This window comes from Panthera tigris, chromosome D3 (assembly GCF_018350195.1).
Source record: "Panthera tigris isolate Pti1 chromosome D3, P.tigris_Pti1_mat1.1, whole genome shotgun sequence".
Classification (NCBI taxonomy): domain Eukaryota; kingdom Metazoa; phylum Chordata; class Mammalia; order Carnivora; family Felidae; genus Panthera; species Panthera tigris.
The window spans coordinates 8,215,887-8,240,364 of record NC_056671.1 but is presented as its reverse complement, the minus strand read 5'-3'; the positions used below and the strand labels follow the sequence as shown (position 1 = coordinate 8,240,364).

At 41.7% G+C, this 24,478-nt stretch overlaps 1 protein-coding gene and 1 long non-coding RNA gene across 3 annotated transcripts in view; one reads left to right on the top strand and one right to left on the bottom strand.

Moving 5' to 3' along the window:
- The window catches only part of ATP2A2 (ATPase sarcoplasmic/endoplasmic reticulum Ca2+ transporting 2), a 58,397-nt gene extending 39,508 nt beyond the window's left edge, over positions 1-18,889 (bottom strand). For both annotated transcript variants that reach the window (XM_042962471.1, XM_042962472.1), the window contains exons 1-5: positions 18,163-18,889; positions 17,434-17,451; positions 17,264-17,346; positions 9,131-9,235; positions 5,105-5,243 (exon numbers count right to left, since the gene is read on the bottom strand). In XM_042962471.1, the coding sequence (XP_042818405.1) occupies positions 5,105-5,243; positions 9,131-9,235; positions 17,264-17,346; positions 17,434-17,451; positions 18,163-18,280 (463 nt within the window). In that variant the 5' untranslated portion in view covers positions 18,281-18,889. The remainder of the gene's footprint in view (positions 1-5,104; positions 5,244-9,130; positions 9,236-17,263; positions 17,347-17,433; positions 17,452-18,162) is intronic.
- A 211-nt stretch (positions 18,890-19,100) lies between these two features.
- LOC122232641 lies at positions 19,101-19,847 on the top strand. Its single transcript, XR_006210005.1, has 2 exons — positions 19,101-19,189; positions 19,409-19,847. It is a non-coding gene; the product is annotated as an uncharacterized LOC122232641 (long non-coding RNA).
- The last annotated feature ends 4,631 nt before the right edge of the window (positions 19,848-24,478 follow it).

Here is a 24,478-nt window from a genome sequence, read left to right as displayed (position 1 = left end):
AAAAAAAGGGTGACCCGGACCTCCAACCCATCAAGATAGGACTGATATACCTGCTGTGTGTACACTAAATACACTGTATATTCTCTAGCACATGAACTACAGAAGACAGAGCAATAAACCAGAGACTCCGTTTCCTCAACTGTAAAGTGTTAAACTGTTCTTAAGTGTACAGTTCAGTGGCATTAAGCACATTCACACTGTTGTGCACCCATCGCCAGATCTTTTCCAGATCTCTTTTCATCCTCCCAAACTGAGACTTTGTTCCCATTGAACAATTACTGCCCTTTACCCCCTTCATCTGTACACATCTACCGAGTGGCTGATGGTTAAGAACCAAACACTTGGAACCATTCACAGTGTTGGCACACAAGCTAAGTTTAGCCATTACTCAGTGTATGCATATAGACTTCCAATTATCTGTTCTGTACAGAAGATGCACAATAATCATGTTTATATTAGGTGAACCAACCACATACTTCTGATTTCAAGTTTCATTTTATTATTCACACGTTCAGCAAGTAGAGTACAATGTGTGACTGTTCTGCCCTTAAGGTGCTCACTGCCTAGTGGGATGATAATAGTATTTAATAAAATGTTTGCATCTATCTAAAACTAGGAATCACCTCTGCTCTGCATCCACCAGAATGGTCAAAATTCAACATGAGTAGTATACAAGAGGCCAATGTTCAAGCACTGCACATGCTTTTTTTAACAATTCGTGTATAGTGGGGGGGAAGAGATGGAAGGAAAAAGTGTTAAACTGTTAGAACTGTCAGCACTCCCCACTAAGGATTCAGAAAACAGGTGAAGGCAGAATAGGTTTAAGGGTGTGTACTGCTCAGAATAGTTACTAGTAAATATATTCATCTAAGATGAAGGAATTAAATCCATCTTTTAATATTAAACCAATTGTATTCTGAATAGAAAGAAAGGAGAGCAGCTGCCAAAAGGTAGAAGAGGGTAAAGGCAGTAAGTGTTCAATGGGAACAAAGTCTCAGTTTGGGAAGATGAAAAGAGATCTGGAAAAGATCTGGCGATGGGTGCACAACAGTGTGAATGTGCTTAATGCCACTGAACTGTACACTTAAGAACAGTTAAAATGGTAAACCTTATATTATGTATTTTACCACAACATTAGCAAATAAAGGACACTCCAGTAGACTGGAGAGCTTAGGTCACACACACTGAATCAATCACATTTATCGTTCCTAAACCATCAAACACAACATACAAAACACTACTTAATAGGAAATGAAAGTTCACATTGGGCAACAAGAGTCAGATCAGGGCTATAACCAAAACTTTGCTGTGGTGAGATCTGTGCACTGGACAAATTAATATAGTACATAAAATCTGCTTAACTTCCTAAAAAAGGCCAGGAAAGTTTGGTGGTATTGAAAACTGAAAACAGAGGCCTGAAAGGCTAGAGCACAGTGAGTGGCCTAAGATGAAATCACAGAAGCAAGCAGAAGCCATATGATGCCACGTCTCTTAGGTGAAAAAGCACTTTATATTTCAGGTGCAATCAGGAAGCCACTGAAGAATTTTAGCAGATGAGTCAACAGTAGGACCTTTAGGAAACTGCTCTGGCTGCTACATGGAGAAAGGACTGGAAGGTGAGTGAAAAAAGAACCCAGGGCCCATTTAGAACACAAGGACAGTCCCAGGGAGAGCTGGTGACTGAAGAAACAGAATTTCACAAATTTGGGTGTTTTGGAAACAGAATCAACTGGTCTTCGAGAATGAGAGGGAAGGACCAAGATGACTCCCAAGCTTCTCTCAGCTAAGTAGATGGTTAGAGTGACACGCTGCAATGGGAAAGCCTGGACTGGACTGAGAGGAAAAGACAAATCAAAAGAGAAGCTAGCTTTTATTTCTTCCAAGGGGAAGATGCCTTGAGAGTCAAAGTTACAGCTTCCTCTGATGCTGTTTACCACTGCCATCTACTGATGCAAACTCAGGATAAACACTTTGGTCATAATTTCTAACTTTTCATATAGATTCAATATACTAAAATAGCCTAACCAGCACAAAAATTCTTAAAATATTTTTTGTTTGACTGGCTGAACAGTTTATTACCAGATTAAACTGGAGAAATGAAAAACACACAAAGTCAAATGAAATCTCATAAACAAATTTAGGCGATGTTATCTGCAACTGCACCCACTACATTCCTATTTCTGGGAAGACAAGCTATCTTCCTCTGATGTTTCCTTCCCCAGTTACTAGCACCACACCATCCAGTCACCTAAGCTAGAAATCTGGCCAGTGGCTCCGATTCTACATGCGAAGCTCAGTCAGTGCCATACACACATATGGTTATTAAAACCTGTCACTTTCCATCAAAATCTGAGACTCATTTGTCAAACTACAATGACTATAATTCCATGCTCAAGGGAGATTGTTATTTTGGGTTGGGACCTCGTAAAAACTTTAAAGACAGCGCCCCCAGACAACTCTGATGTGCATCTCTGCTTAAGAACCGCTATTCATAAACAAAATCCCCCATTATTCTCAATGCTACAGCTCTCGTTATGTCTTGGGTCTCATTACCTCTGGCCTACGCTATCAAAATAGCCTATCTCCAGCCTTGTCCATTCTGACCTATTTTCTGTATCACAGGCAGAATTCCCTAATTCATATTTCTGCCATAAAATCCACTGTGACAAATGGTAAAATGGGTATGAAGTTTGTAGATTAAAGTTTTGTATCCATGTCCTGATTTTGATAATTGTACTGGACTTATACTGAGGACATGTTCCTGATTTTATAAACACTCAAGTACTGAGAATTAAAAAGGCATCATGCCTACAATGTACTCTCAAATAATTCAGACAAAAAGGTGTAAATGTATACAGACTGAAAGAGAATAATGCTCATGTGATAAAACATTAACACATTTACTGGGTAAAGGCTATGTGGGAACTTTGTACTATTGTTGCAATATTCTTATTTTTTTAAATAAGTTTAAAAAATCCAATGGGCAAACTGAGGGCTGATGGGGGGTGGGAGGGAGGGGAGGGTGGGTGATGGGTATTGAGGAGGACACCTTTTGGGATGAGCACTGGGTGTTGTATGGAAACCAATTTGACAATAAATTTCATATATTGAAGAAAAAAACAAAAACAAAACAACTCTGTACCCCGGCTGTTCGAGAGGCCGCACTCTTATCAAGAGTGTTGGTCCCGATAGGTCGGCCTTGCCTCTCATAATAAACTTTGTTGTGACTGTCAAAAAAAAAAAAAAAAAAAAATCCAGTGGGGCGGCACCTGGCTGGTTCAGTCAGTGAAGCATGGAACTCTTGATCTCAGGGTCCTAAGTTTGAGCCCCACAATGGGTGTAGAGATTACTCGAAATAAATAAATAAATAATCAATCAATCCAGGGGCACCTGGGTGGCTCAGCTGGTTAAGTGTTCAACTCTTGGTTTTGGCTCAGGTCATGATCTCAAGTTCTTGAGTTCCAGTCCAACATCGGACTCTGCACTGACAGCACAGATCCTGCTTTGAGATTCTCTCTCCCTCTGTCTCTCTGCTCCTCCCTTGCTTGCACTCTCTCTCAAAAAAAAAAAAAAAAAAAATGCAATGGCCCACTTCATTCTGAGCTGTACTTTTGTTAACACAATTAAATCAACGTGTTGGCATATAGGCAACACTGCTCCTTCCCTGGAAGAAAGAAAAATTATGGATGAGAGAATACCTATGACAAGGCAATTTCCTTTCAGAGGCCAAAAATACAGAACACAGGCCAAGAGATGTAGCACTTTGAATCCTGTTCGTTAAAAGGAAAAACACAATGATGACAAAGAACAACTTCATCACAAGCCAGTGTGAAGCATTACCAAGACAATTCACAAAAAGAAACTGAGTACCACTGACCCTTGAATATCATGGGTTTGAATTGCATAGGTCCACCTCCATATGGATTTTATTTACAACACGGTCCTATAAATGTATTTTCTCTTTCTTATGATTTTAACATTTTTTCTCTAGCTTACTTTAAGAATACAGTATATAAAACATACACAAAACACGTGTTGACTATGTTCTGCATAAGGCCAACAGCAGGCTACTAGTAGTTAAATTTTGGGAAGTCAAAAGTTACACGTGGATTCTTGAGTGCCCCAACTCCTGCATTGTTCAAGGGACAACTGGTAAAAAATATTCTGAGCTAAGAAAGGTGTGAAAAACCAGGATAATGTGAATTATCCAATATAATATCTCCAGCAAAAAGCCTAGACTATTCTTATTAGTTCTAAGCATCCTGGGCCACCTAAAAACATGGCACCAATCTTGAGCAATGAGGATACGAACCCCTTTAAGATCTGTGGAGAGCTCTGGCCCTGCATTTTGGATTCACAAACTCTTTGAAGCCCACCCACAGAACCCAGGCCAAGACCTCAGGCTCTGTGTTTTGTAAAAGTATTCTAAAGCAGAATTTTTTAGAGCCATGAAATTACTCTTAATTTTTTAATTTATTTTTGAGAGAGAGAGAGATAGAGAAAGAGAGAGAAAGAGTGGGGGAAGAGTAGAGAGAGAGGGAGACACAGAATTGGAAGCAGGCCCCAGGCTCTGAGCTGTCAGCACAGAGCCCAATGTGGGGCTGGAACCCACAAACCGTAAGGTCATGACCTGAGCCAAAGTCGGAAGTATAGCCAACTGAGCCACCCAGGCGCCCCTAGAGCCATGAACTTACTCTTAACCATCTACTTAGTCTGATAGTTACAAGTATGACTAAACATTGTGTCAAGAATCAAAACAGGAAAAACTATGTAGCCCTTAACTAGTATTCTAAATTGCTCACTACAACTGAGTGTTAAATTGAGATTAAGTTCACTATTTCACTAGTGCTAGTGTTCTACAATGGACCAAAAGTAAGTACAATAGTTCAAAACGCTGTTTACAACAAACCTTATGAATACAACACAAAGGAGGTGCCAAACACCTCAAAATATAGAGAACACTTGATTTGGTTGGAAATCACCAAAACCTGTTGATAGAATTGATACATGAGCATATTTTTAAAACACTTAATTATGAGCTTTGAGAAATGGAACTACATTCAGATATACAATCTAAGATAAGACAATGAAAAACTCAACTCACCAGCAATTTCTACAATATCACCAGGAACTATGTCCTTAGCTTTAATCCGCTGTACACTCTTTCTGTCCTGTCGATATACTTTGCCCATTTCAGGCTCATATTCCTTAAGGGCTTCAATAGCATTCTCAGCATTTCTTTCCTATAAAAAAGATAAAAGCAATGAACATATGCCCACCACTGCAAATTAGTATTTTATTCCAAGGAATCAAATTTCAGACTTCTCAACTTAAAAAAGAAAAAAAAAAAAAAAAAAAAAAGACACCAGAGATGCACATTCATGACATTTATTAACAATACACATCATAAGATGATAAACACTAGGCTCTTAGGATTCTGTGCTAGAAAACGAAGAAGCCAAGCACCCTAAGAAGGATAAGGGAATAAAACAACAGGGAAAGCCGTTACAGAATCGGTCATCCCCAAGCCCACTATGTAACATGGCCCTCACCTCCAAACACAGCCACACCACTGAAATTGATCCTGTCTCAGTAAAAGGTGCTGGTCTAGGATGGACTGCTTAGGGTCACTGCAGGCTTTTTTCGCTTAACAGCTATGTGACTGTGTATGAGTTACACAACGCACAAGGTTTGGTGCCTACAAAGCTTAGACACTGACGCTACTACCTCAAGCACTGTGAGGATTAACAAACCATTTAGACTGTGTTCTGGCACACAGTACATGCTACAGGTCATCACCTGTAAAAAAAAAATCAAGTTACATCTCACAATTTCTAGGAGATCTTTCTACAGTACTGAAAACCAATAAATGGCTGGAGTCTCATAAGAGAACTGCCAGTCCCATACCATATTTATTGTAATATTGCATATGAACATATCAAAAATTAGCCACACAGTTTTTCTTTCCAAATTTCGAGATGAAAGATACAGAAATCAAAATGAGTAATGCTTAAAAAAAAAAAAAAAAAAAGCTACGGGAAAGTTCCTGTAAGGGGGTGAGAAAAAAAAAGAAGAAAGAAAAGCACACGTGCCATTTGTCTTCTCTCATTTTGGAGACTAAGCAATCAGAAGTGAAGGAGCAAATCGACACAGTGCATGCCCACGAGGGCTACTCAGTGCACGAAGGACAAGGTTCATTTCTCACTTTTTGCTTTCTGATATAAAGCTCAATTTAACCTTTATTTGAACAGAATTTATGCACAATACCAGGTGATCTCATTTTTTACCCTACTCTAAGAATTGTGGTCTGTTGTGAAAAATCCTGAAACCTGCTTAAAGTGAAATTGAGAGGACTCAAAACTGAAAGCTAGGGGCGCCTGGGTGGCTCAGTCAGTTAAGCGTCCGACTTCAGCTCAGGTCACCATCTCGCGGTCCGTGAGTTCGAGCCCCGCGTCGGGCTCTGGGCTGATGGCTCAGAGCCTAGAGCCTGCTTCCGATTCTGTGTCTCCCTCTCTCTCTGCTCCTCCCCCGTTCATGCTCTGTCTCTGTCTCAAAAATAAATAAATATTAAAAAAAAAAAAAAAAAAAAAAACCTGAAAGCTAATAGCATAGGTCTCACTTTTTTTTTTTTTTTAACGTTTATTTATTTTTGAGACAGAGAGAGACACAGCATGAACGGGGGAGGGGCAGAGAGAGAGGGAGACACAGAATTGGAAGCAAGCCCAGAGCCCGACCCGGGGCTCGAACTCACCGACCGCGAGATCGTGACCTGAGCGGAAGTCGGACACTTAACCGACTGAGCCACCCAGGCACCCCAGGTCTCACTTTTTTTAATGTATGCATCCCTAAAAAAGTATAAAAGATGTTAAATTTGGGGACCTCATGATAAAAATAACTTCAACCCCATATAAGATCTGCTTAAAGAATATCACCTGCATCACCTTAAAACAGAACTACTAGAACATTTAACCCTAATTAAGTTCAAATGCTACTGATAGTGTAGAAAGAGTAAATTCTCAGCACTGTTGCTACTCAATTAGTCAAATGTGAAACTATTTTGCAGGACTACCCCTTCCCATTTATTCACTGTGGCAGTTTTAATTCCTTTTCTCTCGCCTTCAAGGTCATGTCAGGTAGAGTTTAACTAGACTGCTCAAGGTTAAGAAATGTCCCAAGAGCACTGTATTTTACTTCTACTAAAAATTAGCAAAGGTACATTTAAATTAGAAGCATTAAAGATAAATTATCTCAGACCCCAAGGACAAAGATGCCAATTAAAATTACTTTAAAAGCCTTTCCTTCAACTCAAACAATCAAAAGGAATATTTAGAGCATAGGAGTGGAAAAGGGAAACAAATGATCTCAGATTCAAATAGGTTGTATCAGGCATTCACTTTGGCAACATACATACTAAAATTGGAACAAAGCTTGGTTTCTCTATAGCTCCCAATCACTTGTCACCTTCTGTAAGAAGCCTTCTTTGATGACACTGGCCAGCAGTATGTGCCCCCCCACCTCCCAATACTACCTTGCACTGGATTTCTACTTTCCCTACTTCGAGAAGGCAAGCACCCTTCAGTAATACTCATACCATTCTGTATACTACGTAAATGAGATTAAGACCTAAAAATGTTATTTTTAAAACTAAGATGGGGCGCCTGGGTGGCTCAGTTGGTTAAGCGTCCGACTTCGGCTCGGGTCACAATCTCACGGTCCCTGGGTTTGAGCCCCGCGTCGGGCTCTGGGCTGATGGCTCAGAGCCTGGAGCCTGTTTCCGATTCTGTGTCTCCCTCTCTCTCTGCCCCTCCCCCGTGCATGCTCTGTCTCTCTCTGTCTCAAAAATAAATAAATGTTAAAAAATAAAAAATAAAATAATAAAACTAAGATAAACATAAAAGTCCTGTGAAAACTGGTGTAAAATTTTACTTTGGAATTTGGATCAGACTGAGGCTGGATTCAAATCCCAGATACTCTACATCCTACCTGTATGGCCCTTAAAAAGTCACTTAATCACTGTGGACCTTAACATCACATGTGTCAAATGGGAATATCATTTGCCTTACAAGATCACTGTAACAATGACATGGGAATGCATGTAGTATCTACCTCGTAACCGGCAGTGATTATTTAATAGGAAAATATATATTATTAGCTTGAGAAGGACAATCTAATGCCATGTATTGTTTGTCTAGGCCATATTCACAAAGGGATCATTTCTACTTAAATATAAACAATTTTAGACAAAATTAAAAGGAACAGCACCATTAAAATTTTCTTCCAAATAGGTCATCTTTTCTATATGATCCCACTATACAAAGACCTTCATGTTCATTTATAAGATCAGAAGTTTAAACTCTAACAGGGCTAAGTATGATTATAAAATGTTTCCACTTAAGACTGTAGACGCACTCTATTTTAGTCCTGAAAGGGGTGATTATATGCATGCTTAAATATCAATACTTAAAATGAATTTGAAGTATTAGTCTCAGTCTGTTAAAATATATTCAAACAACAAAAAAAAAATCAAACACATCAACAGTCTTAGTAAGGTGAAGTCCTCAAAGTAGGTATCTACAGAACAGTTAATTACAAAAAGTGGGGTGGGTAGGAATCCCATTATATTATGGTTCTATACACTGGCTTCCATTCTGTGAGTCAGAAAGGCCTAGGCAACTGAGGGAAAATAGCCAGGAGCATGCTCTGAAGGGAAAACAATTTATATTGCTAAATATACACACACACACCACCACCACCACCACCACCACCACCACCACCACCACCACCAAAAATCCAAGGAGATAAAACTGACATTGAGTTTATGAAATTTTTCAAAGGAAGTAGCTAGGAAATACAAAGATAGTGGATCTCAAATTTTCTGTTTTTTTCTTAAGTAGCTTCTCTCATCCATTATTTTTAACTCCATGCTACCATGAAGGAGGAGCAATTTTAACAGCAAATTATATACATGCAGGAGAGGTCTAAAATGTTGCCATTAAACAAACAGACAAAAGAAAAAACACCTGTAGACTCTCCAGATTTTTTTAGTTAACACATAAGGAAAAAACAGATTAACACAGTTTAACTCACTTACATAAATTACTAAAATCTAGCACTGCATAATTTTGCTTACCTGCCATACACCCACAATAGCATTGGCTACTAATATAAGTAAAATTACAAAGGGTTCTACAAAGGCTGTAATTGTTTCTTCACCTTCTTCAAACCAAGCCAAAACCTAGAAGAGAAATGGCATGGGTTAGAACTGTAATGTGTTTTTAGGCTTAGTGCCACTTTACACCAGAAGTGCCGAGCACTAAAGGAATTGTAATATACCAAGTCTCTTTTCTTACAGTCCCTAGAAACAAATGGTGGCAAAATGTAAGGACATAAACAACGGGCTTACGTCTCTTGCTCACAGTACTTCTTGAGAATCGAAACTATACAACTTCTTAATACCCTTCAAAAGCTAACTTTTCACATAATAACTGTTTTAAAATCCAAATAAAATGATTTCTGGGAATTAAATCCCATTCATTTTATATGTATATATTCAGAAGTAAAACTTAAGTTCTTGGTTTTGTTAAAATAAAAGGCAATCATCCACAACTCTGCTGACTTGCTTCATATCAAATCATATCAAATTAATATCAACTAATATCAAATAATACCCACAGACATAAACTTATAGTAAAAATATTGTGAGGGGCGCCTGGGTGGCTCAGTCAGTTAAGCGTTTGACTCTTGATTTCAGCTCAGGCCATGATCTTATGGTTTTGAGACTGGGCCCCCACTGGGCTCTGTGTTTAGCGTGGAGCCTAGTTAAGATTCTGCCTCTGCCTCTCTGTCCCTCCCCGCATCTCTACAAAAACAAAATAAAACAAAAACCTTGATCATGGACTCAAAATTCTGGAGTGCAAAACCTGATAATGTCCCAGTTATTTTCAGTGGTTCTATTATAGGTCGCCTCTTAATACTCAAGGTTGTTCTGATCAGGAATATATTTTGAAGGTTATCCTACATATGACAGTATAGCAATACAGCACTTCAGAGATGACCGAAGTCCAAAAATGTTATTTACAACTGGACACAGAACACTGCCCCAAGAAAAATGAGCAGAAAATTAATTTCTAGCTCACACAACCATAACCTTGTCAGGACATAAAAGCTACGAGTTAAGAGAGCCACAATAAACTTCATAACTGAGCAAACTTAAGGTGGTAGAACCCAACACAACAAATCTTTAATGATAAAGAACACAGTAAAAGAGCCATCTAAATGGTTAAAAACTCATTTCTGTAAGAAACTGCCAATCCAGAAAGGATGTCAAATGTATCTAATATTCAATCTAGGAGATAAGATTTGCCTTTAACATTGCTTAACATGCTTGCATGTTTCACAATAAAACCTTTTCTTTAAATCTATTTAGTAAACAATCAAGGTACTGGTTTTGATACTTTTTAATACAGTGGGATAGGATTCAAGGCAATAATGAAACCATCTATGTTTATACTTAGTGGAATACTATAAAGTGAGCTTTTACACATATAGGAAACATAGTAAACAATCAGAGAGATGAATAAGGCCAGGCCCAACATGGATTTTGCAAGATAGGGGAATGATGAACAAGAAATATCAACCTGAGCAGGAAAAAAAACCAGGAGACACGAGGACCAGGTTCTGATAGGTACCAATGACCACTGACAGCTAGTGAGAGAACCAGGGCAGGCAGAAAACCAGAATGAATATAAATGTTGCCACAAGCTTTCAACAGGGCATTCCTGGTGTTAAGGTCAGGCCTAGTGCCAAAAATAAAACTTCTCTAGGAAGTTATAAATTTTGATAGATGCAAGATCACAGCTGCTTTGATACTAGCCTTTCAAACATTTGCCAAGGAGAACATATCAGAAATAAGAAACTTAATTAGCTCTTGGGGGAGAAAAATCGCTCAACTTGAAGAGTAACTAGGACCTTTCCAAAGGTCAGTGAGGCATTAGCAACTGTAAGATAAGCTTCACACCTTGTTAAAAAGGGTATGAACTTCCCTCTTGGCAGCTAGTCCTGAGGAACAAACTTAAAGCAATAACCCCTAAGAGTTGGAGCAAAGGACAGGACTATCAGACCAAATCTCTACTTTTCAAGAAACGCGTGGTTCTTCTGCACAAATAGTATTTATCACTTACGTAAAAATCCTAATCTATACAATGTAGTAGCCTTTTCTTAACACTATATGATTTTAAATGTTTATGTGTAAGATACCCAGGCATTCGTAATTATTTGAAAGTTCTACAAGTATATTAACTACTGTTTGATGAGAAACTAGTAGGCAAATTCTCAGGGTGGAAGGCTGGTGCTGAACCTACTTAAAACAGACAACCATCAACTTCCTGAATACTTTTTAAAATGTCTGTTTTGAAACCACAAATAAGCCAAATAATTAAATGCTACAGTCCAAAGTGAAGATCAACCCATATTTCGTTAACTGGTAGGAACCAATCCAGTTGTTCAGGTTCATATCATATTATGCGGTCCTTCATGGTTTGTTCTATCGTAAAGAAAACTTCCAGTGTATGTGGGATGATGCTGCTGACAAATGAAAGATCCCATGAGACGTGGAAGGGAGTGAGGAGGAGTGTGCGGCACAGGCATCTTTCATTTTGGTGAAAGATGCCTTATTGACATTATAGCACAGTTAGTTCATAATTACGGTTTATCCCAAGTTATACAAATGTTTGTATGAGGGAGAATGTTCCTAAAAATCTTTACTGAGAATAGGTGAACACAAATAACTATTTATATTGCCTTGTGTTCGCCTCTGTATCCCCAGAGGCCTAGAAGAGTCTCTGGTACACAGATGATGCTATTTACCGTAGAGAGGCATGAATGAATGAAACAAAATTTCATACAACTTTTGCGGTACAAGACCCTAAGGGGAGTATATGAACTTCAACACTCAGGGTAAGAAGTAACCAACTTAATCAACACTATTCTACTGCATAATATTAGGCAGAGTGTTTCTTCTTTCCTTTGCTTTGCACTATTAATACAGTACCAATACCAATCTTCTGGGGCTTATATAATCCAGCAAGTTCAAAGTTTCAAATTTGCCAATCCTATTCAAGGTAACCACTTACTAATGAATGTTCAACTACAGTTTAAACTGCTTCAGTACAGTAGGACAGGCTGTCTAGTTATCTGTTAAGACTGATCTCTGCACATCACAGTAATTTCTGATGTGACAACCAAAAGACGCTGGAGAGCAGAGTTTAATGAATAAAAGCAAATTTATGGGGCGCCTGGGTGGCTTGGTCGGTTAAGCGTCCGACTTCGGCTCAGGTCATGATCTCACGGTCTGTGAGTTCGAGCCCCACGTCGGGCTCTGTGCTGACCGCTCAGAGACTGGAGCCTGTGTCAGATTCTGTGTCTCCCTCTCTCTCTGCCCCTCCCCTGTTCATGCTCTGTCTCTGTCTCAAAAATAAATAAATGTTAAAAGAAAAAAAATTAAAAAAAATTAAAAAAAGCAAATTTTAATCCAAGGTAAAAAGGTATATTCCAGTGGGAGACAGTCATGGTTCTGTGACTCCATTATCTTACCTCCATGTTGGGATAATGTACTGAGCTCTTAACAAGATCCAAAAAAAAAAAAAAAAAAAAAAAAAGACAATGAGAGAGAGCATAAGCACATTTTTAAGACCAAGGGCACTGGCCTGCATTCCTCCTTTATCCTTAAGAAACTTGCGATGCCACTGGATACTCAAACACTTATTCAATAAATGAAAAAATTCACATAAAAAAAAAGTTTTAAACAGGAAATGGAAGTTAAATGCTACACAAGAATGAAAAAAGTATCACCAACAAATGTTATGACAATTTTCTGAGGGTAGAAAACAAAAATTCTTTCAGCCATTAAAAAAAAAAAAAAAAGTATGAATTAGACCATATTCTCTTCTGATCCACACACAAAACTTATCCCAGGGTCATGGGATTGAGCCCCATGTCAGGCTCTGTGCTGAGCATGGAGCCTGCTTGAGATTCTCTCTCTCTCCCCCCCACCCCTGCTCTTACCCTGTTCATATTTTCTCTCTCAAAATAAATGTTTAAAAAAAATAAAAATACTGTTTTTAGATTTGAGAATATAATGTTTAAAAAGAAAAACACATGGGTGCCTGGACAGCTCAGTCGGTTAAGTGTCCGACTTCAGCTCAGGTTATGACCTCAGGGTTTGTAGGTTCGAGCCCCCCATCGGGTTCTGTGCTGATAGCTCAGAGCCTGGAGCCTGCTTGGGATTCTGTGTCTCCCTCTCTCTCTCCCTCCCCTGCTCATGCTCAGTCTTGCTCTCTCTAAAACAAATATTTAAAAAGAAAAAAAAAAAAAAAAAAAAGAAAAACACATTCACCTTTCGAAATATTTTAAAGAAAGGCTCTAAATAAATTAAACCCATCAGTAAACTACCCATTTTATCTTTTTTTTTAAGTAAGAAATTAAAATACAGGGAAAAAAATAAAATCACTACATTATATAAAACACTTCTTGACTATATTGTTCTAAGAAAACAGATCTACATTTTTCTGTATTTTGAAAATTCTACCAACACAAACTCACTCAAATATCTATCTGTTCTATCAAAAGCACTAACCTAGGCTCTAAAAAATTTTAAGAATCCCTTTTAAAGGGCCCAGGAGGAAGGAAAAACAAACTATTCAATTACAAGTGAGAAGCTGAAAAATGCCTTGCTCTAAGCAAGTTTTAGTAGCATTTCAGAATCCATCGAAGTAGCTGTGGTGGGGACAGGGGGATGGAGGGTAGAGAAACTTTGACAAGCCGTGTTATCACAGAGGACTTCATGGATACAGAGGAGGCAAATATGGCCCTCCTGCTCATCTCCTTCAGGTCTTTTCTCTAATGTCACCTTCTTGGAAGACTTTTCTGACCGCCCTACTTAAAAACTGCACTCCTCCCTCCTCATATTCTTATCCCTCTGCTTTAGTTCTCTATCACTGTCCAACAGACTACATGTTTTACTTGTTTATAATCTGCCTCCATTAGAATGTCAGCTCCAGGTCAAAGACTTTGCCTATTTTGTTCAATGCTGTATCCCCAGCGTCTGTGCCGTGTCCCAGGTGTTCAATAAATACCTAATGAAGCAGTGAAAGAGAGAAAAGAACGGGTATTCCAGTAAGCAACCATATGATGTGTTAAATGAAGGGCAAAGTTGTGACCAAGGAGGACGTAAAGACAAACTGAAAGGACAGCAGGTCCTAAATGTCAAGTTAAGGAATTTCTAATGTTACTTTATACACAATGGGACAGAGATAACTCACTTCTTCCAATCCAAGTGAACTTAAAAAAAAAAATAAAGAAAGAAAACAAAAACTACTTATATTTGGTGAACATTACAAGTTAATCAAACTTTATCCCTAGGCACCTGGGTGGTGCAGTCAGTTAAGCATCCGACTTCAGCTCAGGTCATGATCTCGTGGTTCACGAGTTCAAGCCCCATGTTGGACTCTGCTAACAGCTCAGAGCCTGGAGCCTGCTTCAGATTTTCTCTCTGCCCCTCTCCCACTCGTGCTCTGTCTCTCTCTCTCTCTCTCAAAAAATAAACATTAAAAAAAAAAAAACCAAACCCTTTATCCATACAGGTCATGAGTGTAAAACATTAACGTAGCTTCCTACAGTTAACACTTAGTCTGACATCTGAAATAAATAACGCCTAATATTTCTTTTTAACTTCAACCGAACCTGAGGATATATCATACATCGTGTACATGTTGTAGAACTGCCTATTCACTCTTCCAAAAGAGCATGAATATTCTACCATGATTCTCCTGTTACATAGGAATAAACAGATTACCACAAAAAAGACTCAGTGATCTTTTGAAAGATAAAGAAATGAGGAATGAAAAGGTCAAGCACAATGTAGCAATAGTGCCAATTCCACATAAAGAAAATCAACGAAGCAAGTTTTAAATCCGAAATGTCTTGATCAACCAAGTCAAAGCGAACTAACAGTATTTCCTAAAATTTATTATTTTTCTTTATCAACCCATAAAATAAAAATGTCACCCAGTTCATTTCCTGAGCATTAACTCCAAGTAGTTACCAAAAAGGTAATTCAAATTTCAATTCCAAAATATAGCTCTATAAAGCTATAAAAATCCAACACCCTGCCCTATGATAAAATTAAAGCAGATATTTTAAAACCCATTTGAAAATGCTTAGAAACTAGAAGATCCTTTCTTCAAAGTAAAACTCACATACATTACTAAATCAAAGTGCTAATATAAAGTCATTCAAAACTGGCAACTCAAGAGATCCTATACAACCTAAATATCCAAGAGCTTGTTTACTAGAAATAATGCCAGTGATGTTACAACACTGCCTTAAGTTACACACACAGAATAACTCAAAAAAATTTATTTCCTCTCTGCCCTGTATATACCAGCTGACTTATTCTAAGGGGTCCCTGATAATATTATTGAACCCCCGTATTTTAATTACCAACGCTGAGGCTACTTCAGAATTATGCAGCTAGCTTAAACATAAACATTACACTACCCCAAATGTATTATTTGTTTTGTGCCATGACAAAGTACTGAACCTGGTTAATCAAACAGCTCTACTCCTTTATCTTAATCGGTAAGGCAGCAGCCGTTTAGAAAGGGTGGGGGAGGGTGGAGGGGTGGGTGGTGTTGAATTAATCAAGAACAGACAGACATGTTAAGAGGTATAGAGTAATTCAGGATGCTGAATGATTTGCTATGACACTCTCTTAATTTTATTCAATGAAAACCATAGAAAACATTCTTGAGGACTGAATTATTATTAATAGCTACATATCACTTTGCCAAATGGCATGATAGAATTTGTAAATAGTATCACTCCAAAAAACTCACCTCTTACCAAATTTCCCCCCTCACCTTAAGAAGTGCCCACTGCTTCCTTTTTACTTAGTTCTCAAAATAGTCTTCTACGATATGGCTGTCATAAAGAACAAAGGAGATTTCTGGGGCTTGCATATGTACAAACATACAAAAATGAAACCTTGAAGTTCTGTCAATTTTGTGAAGCCTGAAAAAACATACTACACTGGGTGAATTTCACTTCCCATCACTTCCCATCCTATTTTATAAGACTAATATACTGTAATTTAAAACAAAAGCTTAATGGTAAGAGAACTACGGTGGATGGAGGGAGGTAGGTGGGTGGGGGATGGGCTAAATGGGTGATGGGTATTAAGAAGAGCACTTGTTATGATGAGCACTGGGTGTTATATTTAAGTGGTGAATCACTAAATTCTACTCCTGCAACCAGTATTACATTATGTGTTAACTAACTAGAATTTAAATAAAAATTTGGAAGAGGAAAAAAAAGAAAAGAGCAAAAGTCATCCCTTGCTGTTAGGATTAGGAACTTCTATGTCCTACTCATGACCATTTTTAGGAAAACTACCAAGAAGTCCACTGCCCAAGAAAAAATGCAATAAAAAATTAATATTGAACAGAAAAAAAATGTTAATATAACCTAGAAATATCCTCACCAACCCATCACCCTGTTTCTGCTGTAGTCCTTTGCATTTCACTAGTTTCTTAGCAACCATACAGGACTCAATTCGGTAAGCACATACAGAACAAGAAAAAACACTATATGTTTTGTTTTTATTTTTAAGATCTAGAACCAATTGTACTGAACCTTGTTCTTTCTACCTAGGAGTCACTCAAGACAGGGGTCCAATTTAGATAAATATACCACCCTAAAGGTCAGTGACCAAATTTGGTCAACAGTAGTGCCATCACCGCCGTCATCATTCTTGTCACTGTCAGAAACAACTGTCACCTTGCCATTACCAGGAAGGGAGAGCAACTGGAATATTCCTTTTGTAAGTTCTATTTACAGACTACAAAGGGCCCAACATCATATTAGTGTGATCTTACACAGTGGAAGAACCCAAACAGAAAAAAGACCTCCCGATAAAGAACTTTTTGATGTTAAAAATCTCATAAACCACAAAAATTTATAAGACCCTGTGCCATTTGGCAACAATTTCTAACTGCACTGTCAATGTCAGGCATTCATTGATTTTCTACAACACAAATGGCTTCAAGTGTTTTGTTTATAATTTTAAAATACTGAAGTTGAAAAAAAATGGAGACACAGCCTAAATCTCTAAATATAACATTGTCACCCAACAGACATTTGTTTCTTGTTTCTTCATCTATGAAACAGAGTCAACTTTCTGAGAGAAAATAAGTTTCTTTATACTTACAAAAGATATACAAGCTGCCAGCAATAAAATTCTAACTAATAAGTCTTCAAACTGCTCAATCACAAGTTCCAACAAGGTTTTTCCTGTGAGAAACAAACATTTGTTGTAAATGTCATCTTAACATCAGAACACAAAGGGGAGAAAAAAAAGAACATGCTAAGATTACTCACCTTCTTCAGCCGGTAACTCTATAATGCAGAAATTCGCCAGGCAACGTGTCAACAAGGAGGAAAAAAAAAAAAAATTAGCATGGTCTTTCAAAAGAGAATTCCTAAAATTACCACTGTCTTTGAAAGACATACCTAGGTATATGAACATTCAACCACTTGTAATAGAAACCATACTAAAATAGTACCCCCAAGAAAACATGCAGTATTTGCCGTAACCAATACCCTAGGTCTACCCCGAAGCACAAAATCTCATCGCTACCTAAACAGGGCTCCCGAAACAAGGAGTCATTTCAGCTATGTCATGACTTCTGCCAGATGTGTAACTTTGGGTAGTACAAGAACGGTTAGAGGCATTCCCAACTGCAACGACGCCTCATAAACTGGCTGGGGACGAGAAAATGTCTCGCAGGGAACAACCCAGCTGCAGGAGACTCGTCCGTCTCTCCAGCGGGGCCCGCAGCTGCGTGCGGGAAGCCGGAGAGCTGGCTGTGTGCGGGGAAGGTCAAGGGTTCGAGGCGCGAGATCTAGGAGGCGCAGACCAGACCCCGGCGCCCCCGCCTGCAACCCCTCTCCCGCGGGGCCCGCGCGCGGGCTCGACCCGCCGCCTGCAGCCCTCGGCGGGCGCGGAGCCCAGACCCACGAGGTGGAGCCCGGTCAGCCATCTTCCCTGGCTCTCGGGCCCGCGCCGGGCCGCGCGGGGCCCCTGCAGCCCCGGCGCCGGGCACCTACCGTTGGAGCCCCATCTCTCCTTGAGCTTCTTGACCTGCTCCAGGCTCAGCCCTGTGCTCTCGTTGACGCCGAAGTAGCCCAGCACCTCCTCCACCGTCTTTGTGTGCGCGTTCTCCATGGCTGCGGGGGCCCGGCCGGCCTCGCCTCCAGTCCCCGCGGCCTCCTCGCCTCCGCCTCGCACTCGGGCCGCGGGTTCGTGCCACCCCGGGCGCCCAGGCGCTGACTGGCCTCTCCCCCCTCCTCCTCCTCCTGCGGCCGCTTCCGCCTCGCCGGGCGCTGAATCACCCCGCGCCCCCTCCCCCAGACAACCGCCCCTCTCGCAGCCCGGCCCTCGCCGGCGCACGCCCCTGGCTCAGCTGGGCGGTGGGGGGCTCCTGACCCTCCCTCCCCTCGTCAGAAGGGAGGGCCTCTTTCGCCCTCAACCGCCCACCGGGAGCGCAGGCCGCGGCCCCAGAGCCCCCTCCCCGCTCTCCCGAGGTGATTCGCGGCCCCACCCGGGCCGGAGGAGGGGGCGCGCGGCCGACCCCTGAGGGCGGAACGGAGCGAAGGCAGCGAGCCGGCAGGGTGGTGCGCGGCGCGCTCGCCCTATTCCCTCAGCTCCGCACCCCCGACAGCGGCAGAGGAAACTGCGGCGGAGGAGAAGGAGGTGGCGTCGGGGACGGCTCCGCGGCGGCTGCTCTAATAGCATTTATCCGCCGCTGCCTCCCCTCTCGCCGCCGCCGCAGCATGTGGACGCCGCTCATTGGCCGAGAGGGCCCAGCGCGGCGCGGGCGGCACGGCCCCGCCCCCTCCCCTCGGCTCCCTCCCTCCCGCGCGACTCGCGCCCACGCCGCCGCGCAGGCCCCGCCCCCTCCTGCGCACCGCCCCCAGGAACCCGGATAGAGGCCGGCGCGCGCCGGGCCGCGCTCGCGCAGTACGCGCCGTAGCCCGCGGCTGGCGGAGGGCGGATTTTCGGCGGGTCTTGGGCTCCATCCGTCTTCAACCCCGCTCACTCACGGACGGACCCCGGGGAGGTCGAGGGCTCACGGTGGGCGCCCTGCACTAGCTGCCCTGAGGATTACTGCCTGCCCTTCGGGGTCAGCCTGAGCCTTGGGCGGGGGTGGGTGGTGGGGAAGGCGAGGCCGAGGAACCTGGGAACTCGCTCCGCACTGGGCTTTCCGAAGCGCGTTCGGGTTGGTGTCCTTGGCTCGCCCCCTCGCCCTCCGCCTCCCGGGCCGCACTCTGCATCCTAATCTGTCTCCTTCAGAGCCCCCTTCAGGAATCAAGGGGAGGAATTCCGCAGTTCATTTCCCACACGGCCCGAATGTGTCGCTTCAGGAATACCGCATCCCACACCCCCAGCCGAGCGCTCCACCGCACACAAATGTCAGCCCTTCCCCAGCGGGGTCTGCGTGCTCTGACCGAAGAAATCCCACTCGGGGGAGGAGGTTTTAATTTTTATAGCTCACACAGCCTGTGATACGTGTCACAGGCTGTGCCACCATAACTGCTAAATAATGAGAATTGTGCTGGAAGGTGCTTCGCTTGGGCATTAAATCGAGGCTGTTTTCTAGATTTCCGATTTCCCCACTAGGAGCAAGAAGGACTTTAATCCACAACCTATTCTTAAACCTCAGAGGACTTGCTGCAGAGGTCTGTACAAAACCTAGGTGACAGCAAAATAAAGGGCATTTTTCTTCTGTAAAGTTAGATTACTAAACGGGAAGGGACCTCTGCCTTGAATTCATGAACAAAAGGTGAACATATTCGCATCACAAAGAGCAGCTTTCTTAAGCGAATATGTCGCAGAATGAAGCATTTAGTCTACTTTTGTGTTTGGCGATAGTGTGCCATCCGCAAGAGCCAAAGCAGAGAAAAAACACCTCAGTTGTCCCCGATGGCTCAGCCTCAGGACTTAAGATGACTTCCTTCAGCAGACGCAAATCACAGTGCATTACCCAGCTGAAAAAATCAGGCACGTCATTTCATTTAATTATTTCCAAGGAGTGGAGGCTGGCGTGCAGTTTTCATTGATACTTGGAAAAGGACCAACAAAACCCTACACAAAACACACAAACAAAATTCTAGTGTATGGCAATGCGCTGAGAGAAGCAAGGTGGAAACTGGTTAGGTCACGGGATTGGAGCCTCCTCCAGGAGGGACACGTGATTGATTGCATGGTGGGGGTGTAGTAACGGAGGGCTGGTGGTTCTTTTCCCTCTGAGACCAGGTCTGCACCATTTCTTTGGCCTCACCTCATCTCTTTTGGCAACGATAGAAGCACTACAGGCGGGAGGATTGCTACCTATCTTCGCCTGGAAATTATCTTGGACATTTGACTTTGGGTCTCTGTTCCATGGCTCCACGGGTACTTGGGATTGTAAGCACCTGTAGTGTGATCATGAGTTTCTTGAGGGGGTCTCGACCATGACTTTTTTTTTTTAATTTTTTTTTTTAACGTTTATTTATTTTTGAGACGGAGAGAGACAGAGCATGAATGGGGGAGGGGCAGAGAGAGAGGGAGACACAGAATCGGAAGCAGGCTCCAGGCTCCGAGCCATTAGCCCAGAGTCCGACGCGGGGCTCGAACTCACGGACCACGAAATCGTGAACTGAGCTGAAGTCGGACGCTTAACCGACTGAGCCACCCAGGCGCCCCATCGACCATGACTTTTGTATTCAGTGGTCTTCTCGAGATTGTCAGGTGCCTAGTTCCATCTTATTCAGATCTCAGCTTACATGTCATCTCCTTGTAGATGTCTTGGCGGGCATAAAGTGGTTACCTTCCCCAGTCACCCTTGATATCCCATTGTTTTATTTTCTTCACAGCATTTATCTGTGATACTGTGTTTTTCTTTAGCTGTTTACTGTCTGTCTCCCCTTACTAGGAAACCAGCTCCATGAGAATATGGGTTTGTCTTTCTTGTCCATCCTCAGGATGTGGAAAGGTCCCTGGTATATACTCATCATTTACTGAACACCTACTGTTGGAATGAAGGAGTCCCGGTATCCCTGATCTATCAGTGACTTGCAAAGGGCCTCACCATGGGAGGAACCTCAACAAATTTTTGCTGAACTCAGGTTCATTGATTTCCAATTTGTGAAATAAACAGGAGGGCCTCTGAACTACGTGCCTCATGGGAATGATTGTGAAGGTTAGTCAGGTTTAATGAATACAAAACTAGGCAGCATTAAAGGCTTCTCGGAGAGAGCGATGTGTAAGTTCTTATTGGTGCTGTTACCACATTGTCATCACCTCCGAGACTGTTCTTTGCAAGTCTGCTATTTGCGGGAGGTGGGAATACTCCTTTACACTGAAACTGATTTTTAGCCCAGAGTTGGCCCCTTCTGTGTCACATACCATTTATGCTCTTGGTTCCTCAACCTGTGGGTGTCTCTGAAATTTGTTTATAGGTTGCCAAAATTTAGCATAAAGCCAGCCTCCCAAGGGCAGAAAGATCAAGGTTCTCTTATGTAGAAATAAACTTATATTCAATTTATTTTGTGCATTGACCTAAACGTGCTTCTTGTTAACAAGGTTTAAAAAAAAAAATAAGAATGGGTTTTGAAAATACTCTATTGTCTTCCAAGGATTGCAGCTATTTTCAATCAATTGAGGACAGGGAGAGGAAAAGAAGAGAAACAGTAATTCAGAATGATGGACGATTTGATCAAAGAACCTCAAAGGAATTAATAAAGGAGGACATTAGCTGGTAATAGGCAGGCTAGTTAAAAAAGCTAGGCAGACAGAAAAGACCCAGTAAAAAACAGTGACCTGGAAAGCAGGCCCCGGCCAACTTTCCAACCCTCAACAGCCCTCCTGTAAAGCGATGGTTATTGCAAAAGGCAGCCTGTTCCATATTTGGACAGCTCTCATCATTAAAGCCATCTCATTCTGGGCTGAATCCTCCTCCCCTAACTAGCTTCTCCTTTATATTGGTTCTCCTTTAGCTCTCTGGAACAACTCTGAATACATTTAATCCCTCCTCTGTGTGAGATCCCTCTGAGTATTTCATGATATCTATTGTGCTTTATAAAGTCTCTTTTCTCAGCTAAAAGGAACAGCTCGGTCCCTGAGCTATTCCTCCTACAGCAGGAGTCTGCAAACCCTCAGCATCCTCATTGTCCAGGCTTGGAGACACCCAACACTGAACACAAAAGTCTGGGCATAGTCTTGGAGCAAGGACCTAGTGGAGTTCACGCTGTCCTCCTTTGGTTCTGATGCTTTCCCCTGCACGTTGTTGATTTGTCTTAACAATCAACTGAGAACTGAGTCCTGTATACATAAACGGCAGTCATGTTAAATCTTCCCATGGGGTACTTGCACTGTTGATTCTTTTTAACCCAGGCATTGAACTCTGATTATGATGGAATGTTCTCATGTTCATTTTGGTCGTTGCAGCCTGTTGTGGTTTTTTTGGAGTCTTCATCGTCAAGTCATGTTTTATCTCTGTGTCCCAGCTTGGGTTACGCATAAATTTGGTAAGCATGACTTATGACTTCTATATCTTCATCCAATAGAATGTCTAGACATTCATTCCAGATTAGAAAATAACTAATAAGCTGGATTTAGTTGTTCACTTGGCTATAAAATCAACTTGGCTATAAAATCAACTTGGCTACAGGTTCCAAAGTCAGGAAAATGAAAATCTTATAATGCACTCTCCTGCCTCTTTGTCTCCCATAATACTTTGTTATACAGCATTGGAATACTTTGCTATACATTCTTTTGGTTGAGCACCTGATGTGGTCAGCTTGATTTAAGGATCATGTTATATGAAAAGTACATATTTATATGCTAGGCTCAAAACAGTAAGGTGTTCACACTGAGAGGCAGGTAGGAACCAAGGCCACCCAACTCAGTCACATCTGGCATCTCCTACTGACTCTGGAACACATGCCTGGTGAATGGAATAATGAGCAGAATTGTTACACTATTACAAGGCTTTGTTATGTAAATTAAAGTCTCTTCAGGTAACTATGGGATGTTAATTCACTGCATTATTATGTAGCCCATATTTCTTGACTTGCCCATAAGAACTTAATGAGAGAACTATTCCAATGTGTTGCTAAACTCTACATGCCTTGTCTACAACAGACTCAAAGTGCACGTTCTAGTGAACAGTCTCCAAGTCACATTCTAGTGAATTTTCAAATTTCTGTGAAATGTGTTCAGTTTGCATGGCTTGTGTTTTTGAACACATGCCAGTGCCTAGTGACTACCATGTTTTCTACGTGTTCACAAACTATAACTTTAACATCTAAGAATTTGCCAGATACATAATGCCTTTTCCAGAATTTGCCTCCCACCTCCATTGATAAGTATTCTTTTTTTTTTTTTTAATTTATTTAAAGAGAGAGAGAGAGAGTGCATGCGTGCTTGCATACTGGCACAAGTGCAGGGGTTGGGGGCAGAGAAAGAGGGAGAAAGAGAATCTCAAGCAGGGTCCACACTGTCAGCACAGAGCTAACATGGGCTCAGTCTCACAAACCCTGAGATCAAGGCTGGAGCCGAAATCAAGAGTTGGATGCTTAACTGACTGAGCCAACCAGGCACCCCAATAAGTCTTCTTTTGATGACTCAGTGTCCAAAAGCCAACTGACTAGTTGATGCTTGTAATAAAGGGACTTACCGGGAGTAGACACCAAATTCAGAACAGCCTGATCCAGGTGCTCTAATAAAATCACTGAGAATCTCTCTATTCCTTGGCTCTGCTGCTTCCCTTTGCTTTTGGCTTTGACATAGGGTCTCTCTAGGTGACAGCAGACCTGGCCCCCAGCATCTTCAGTTTATAGTCCCCCAAGTTTAGCAGTTTCATGGAGGGAAAAGTCTAATATCTCCTGAGAGTCCTGTGCTCCACCTGAAACAGGGACTGTGGTCAGCCCTACCTGAATTACATGGATGGAGAGTTAGGAAGAAGTGTTTCCCTGAAGCAGTGGTCTTCAAACTTTGGCATGCGGCAACATCATGCAGGGGGCCTGCTGGGCCCTATCTCCAGAATTCCCATTCAGTACATCTGGGACAGAGTCCAAGAATGTGCATCTCTAACAAGTTCCCAGGTGATGTTGATGCTGCTGGTTTAGGACTCGCACCCTGGAAAACAGTGCCCCTAAGGAAAATCAAATCAAGGAAAGAAACGAATGTTGGGTTGACAAAGCAGAAGACTTCCACCTCATTGAGGAAAGTCAAAGAGCTTAACTCCTCTTGGAGGAAGTAACTAGCATGAACACTGGGAAGCCTGGTTAGGAATGGCCCTAGATTATTCCATTGCAGTTTTCTGTTTTATCTGCCATATATCTGCCACAGCCTCTCCTCTAGTTCTAAAGCTCCTGCCAC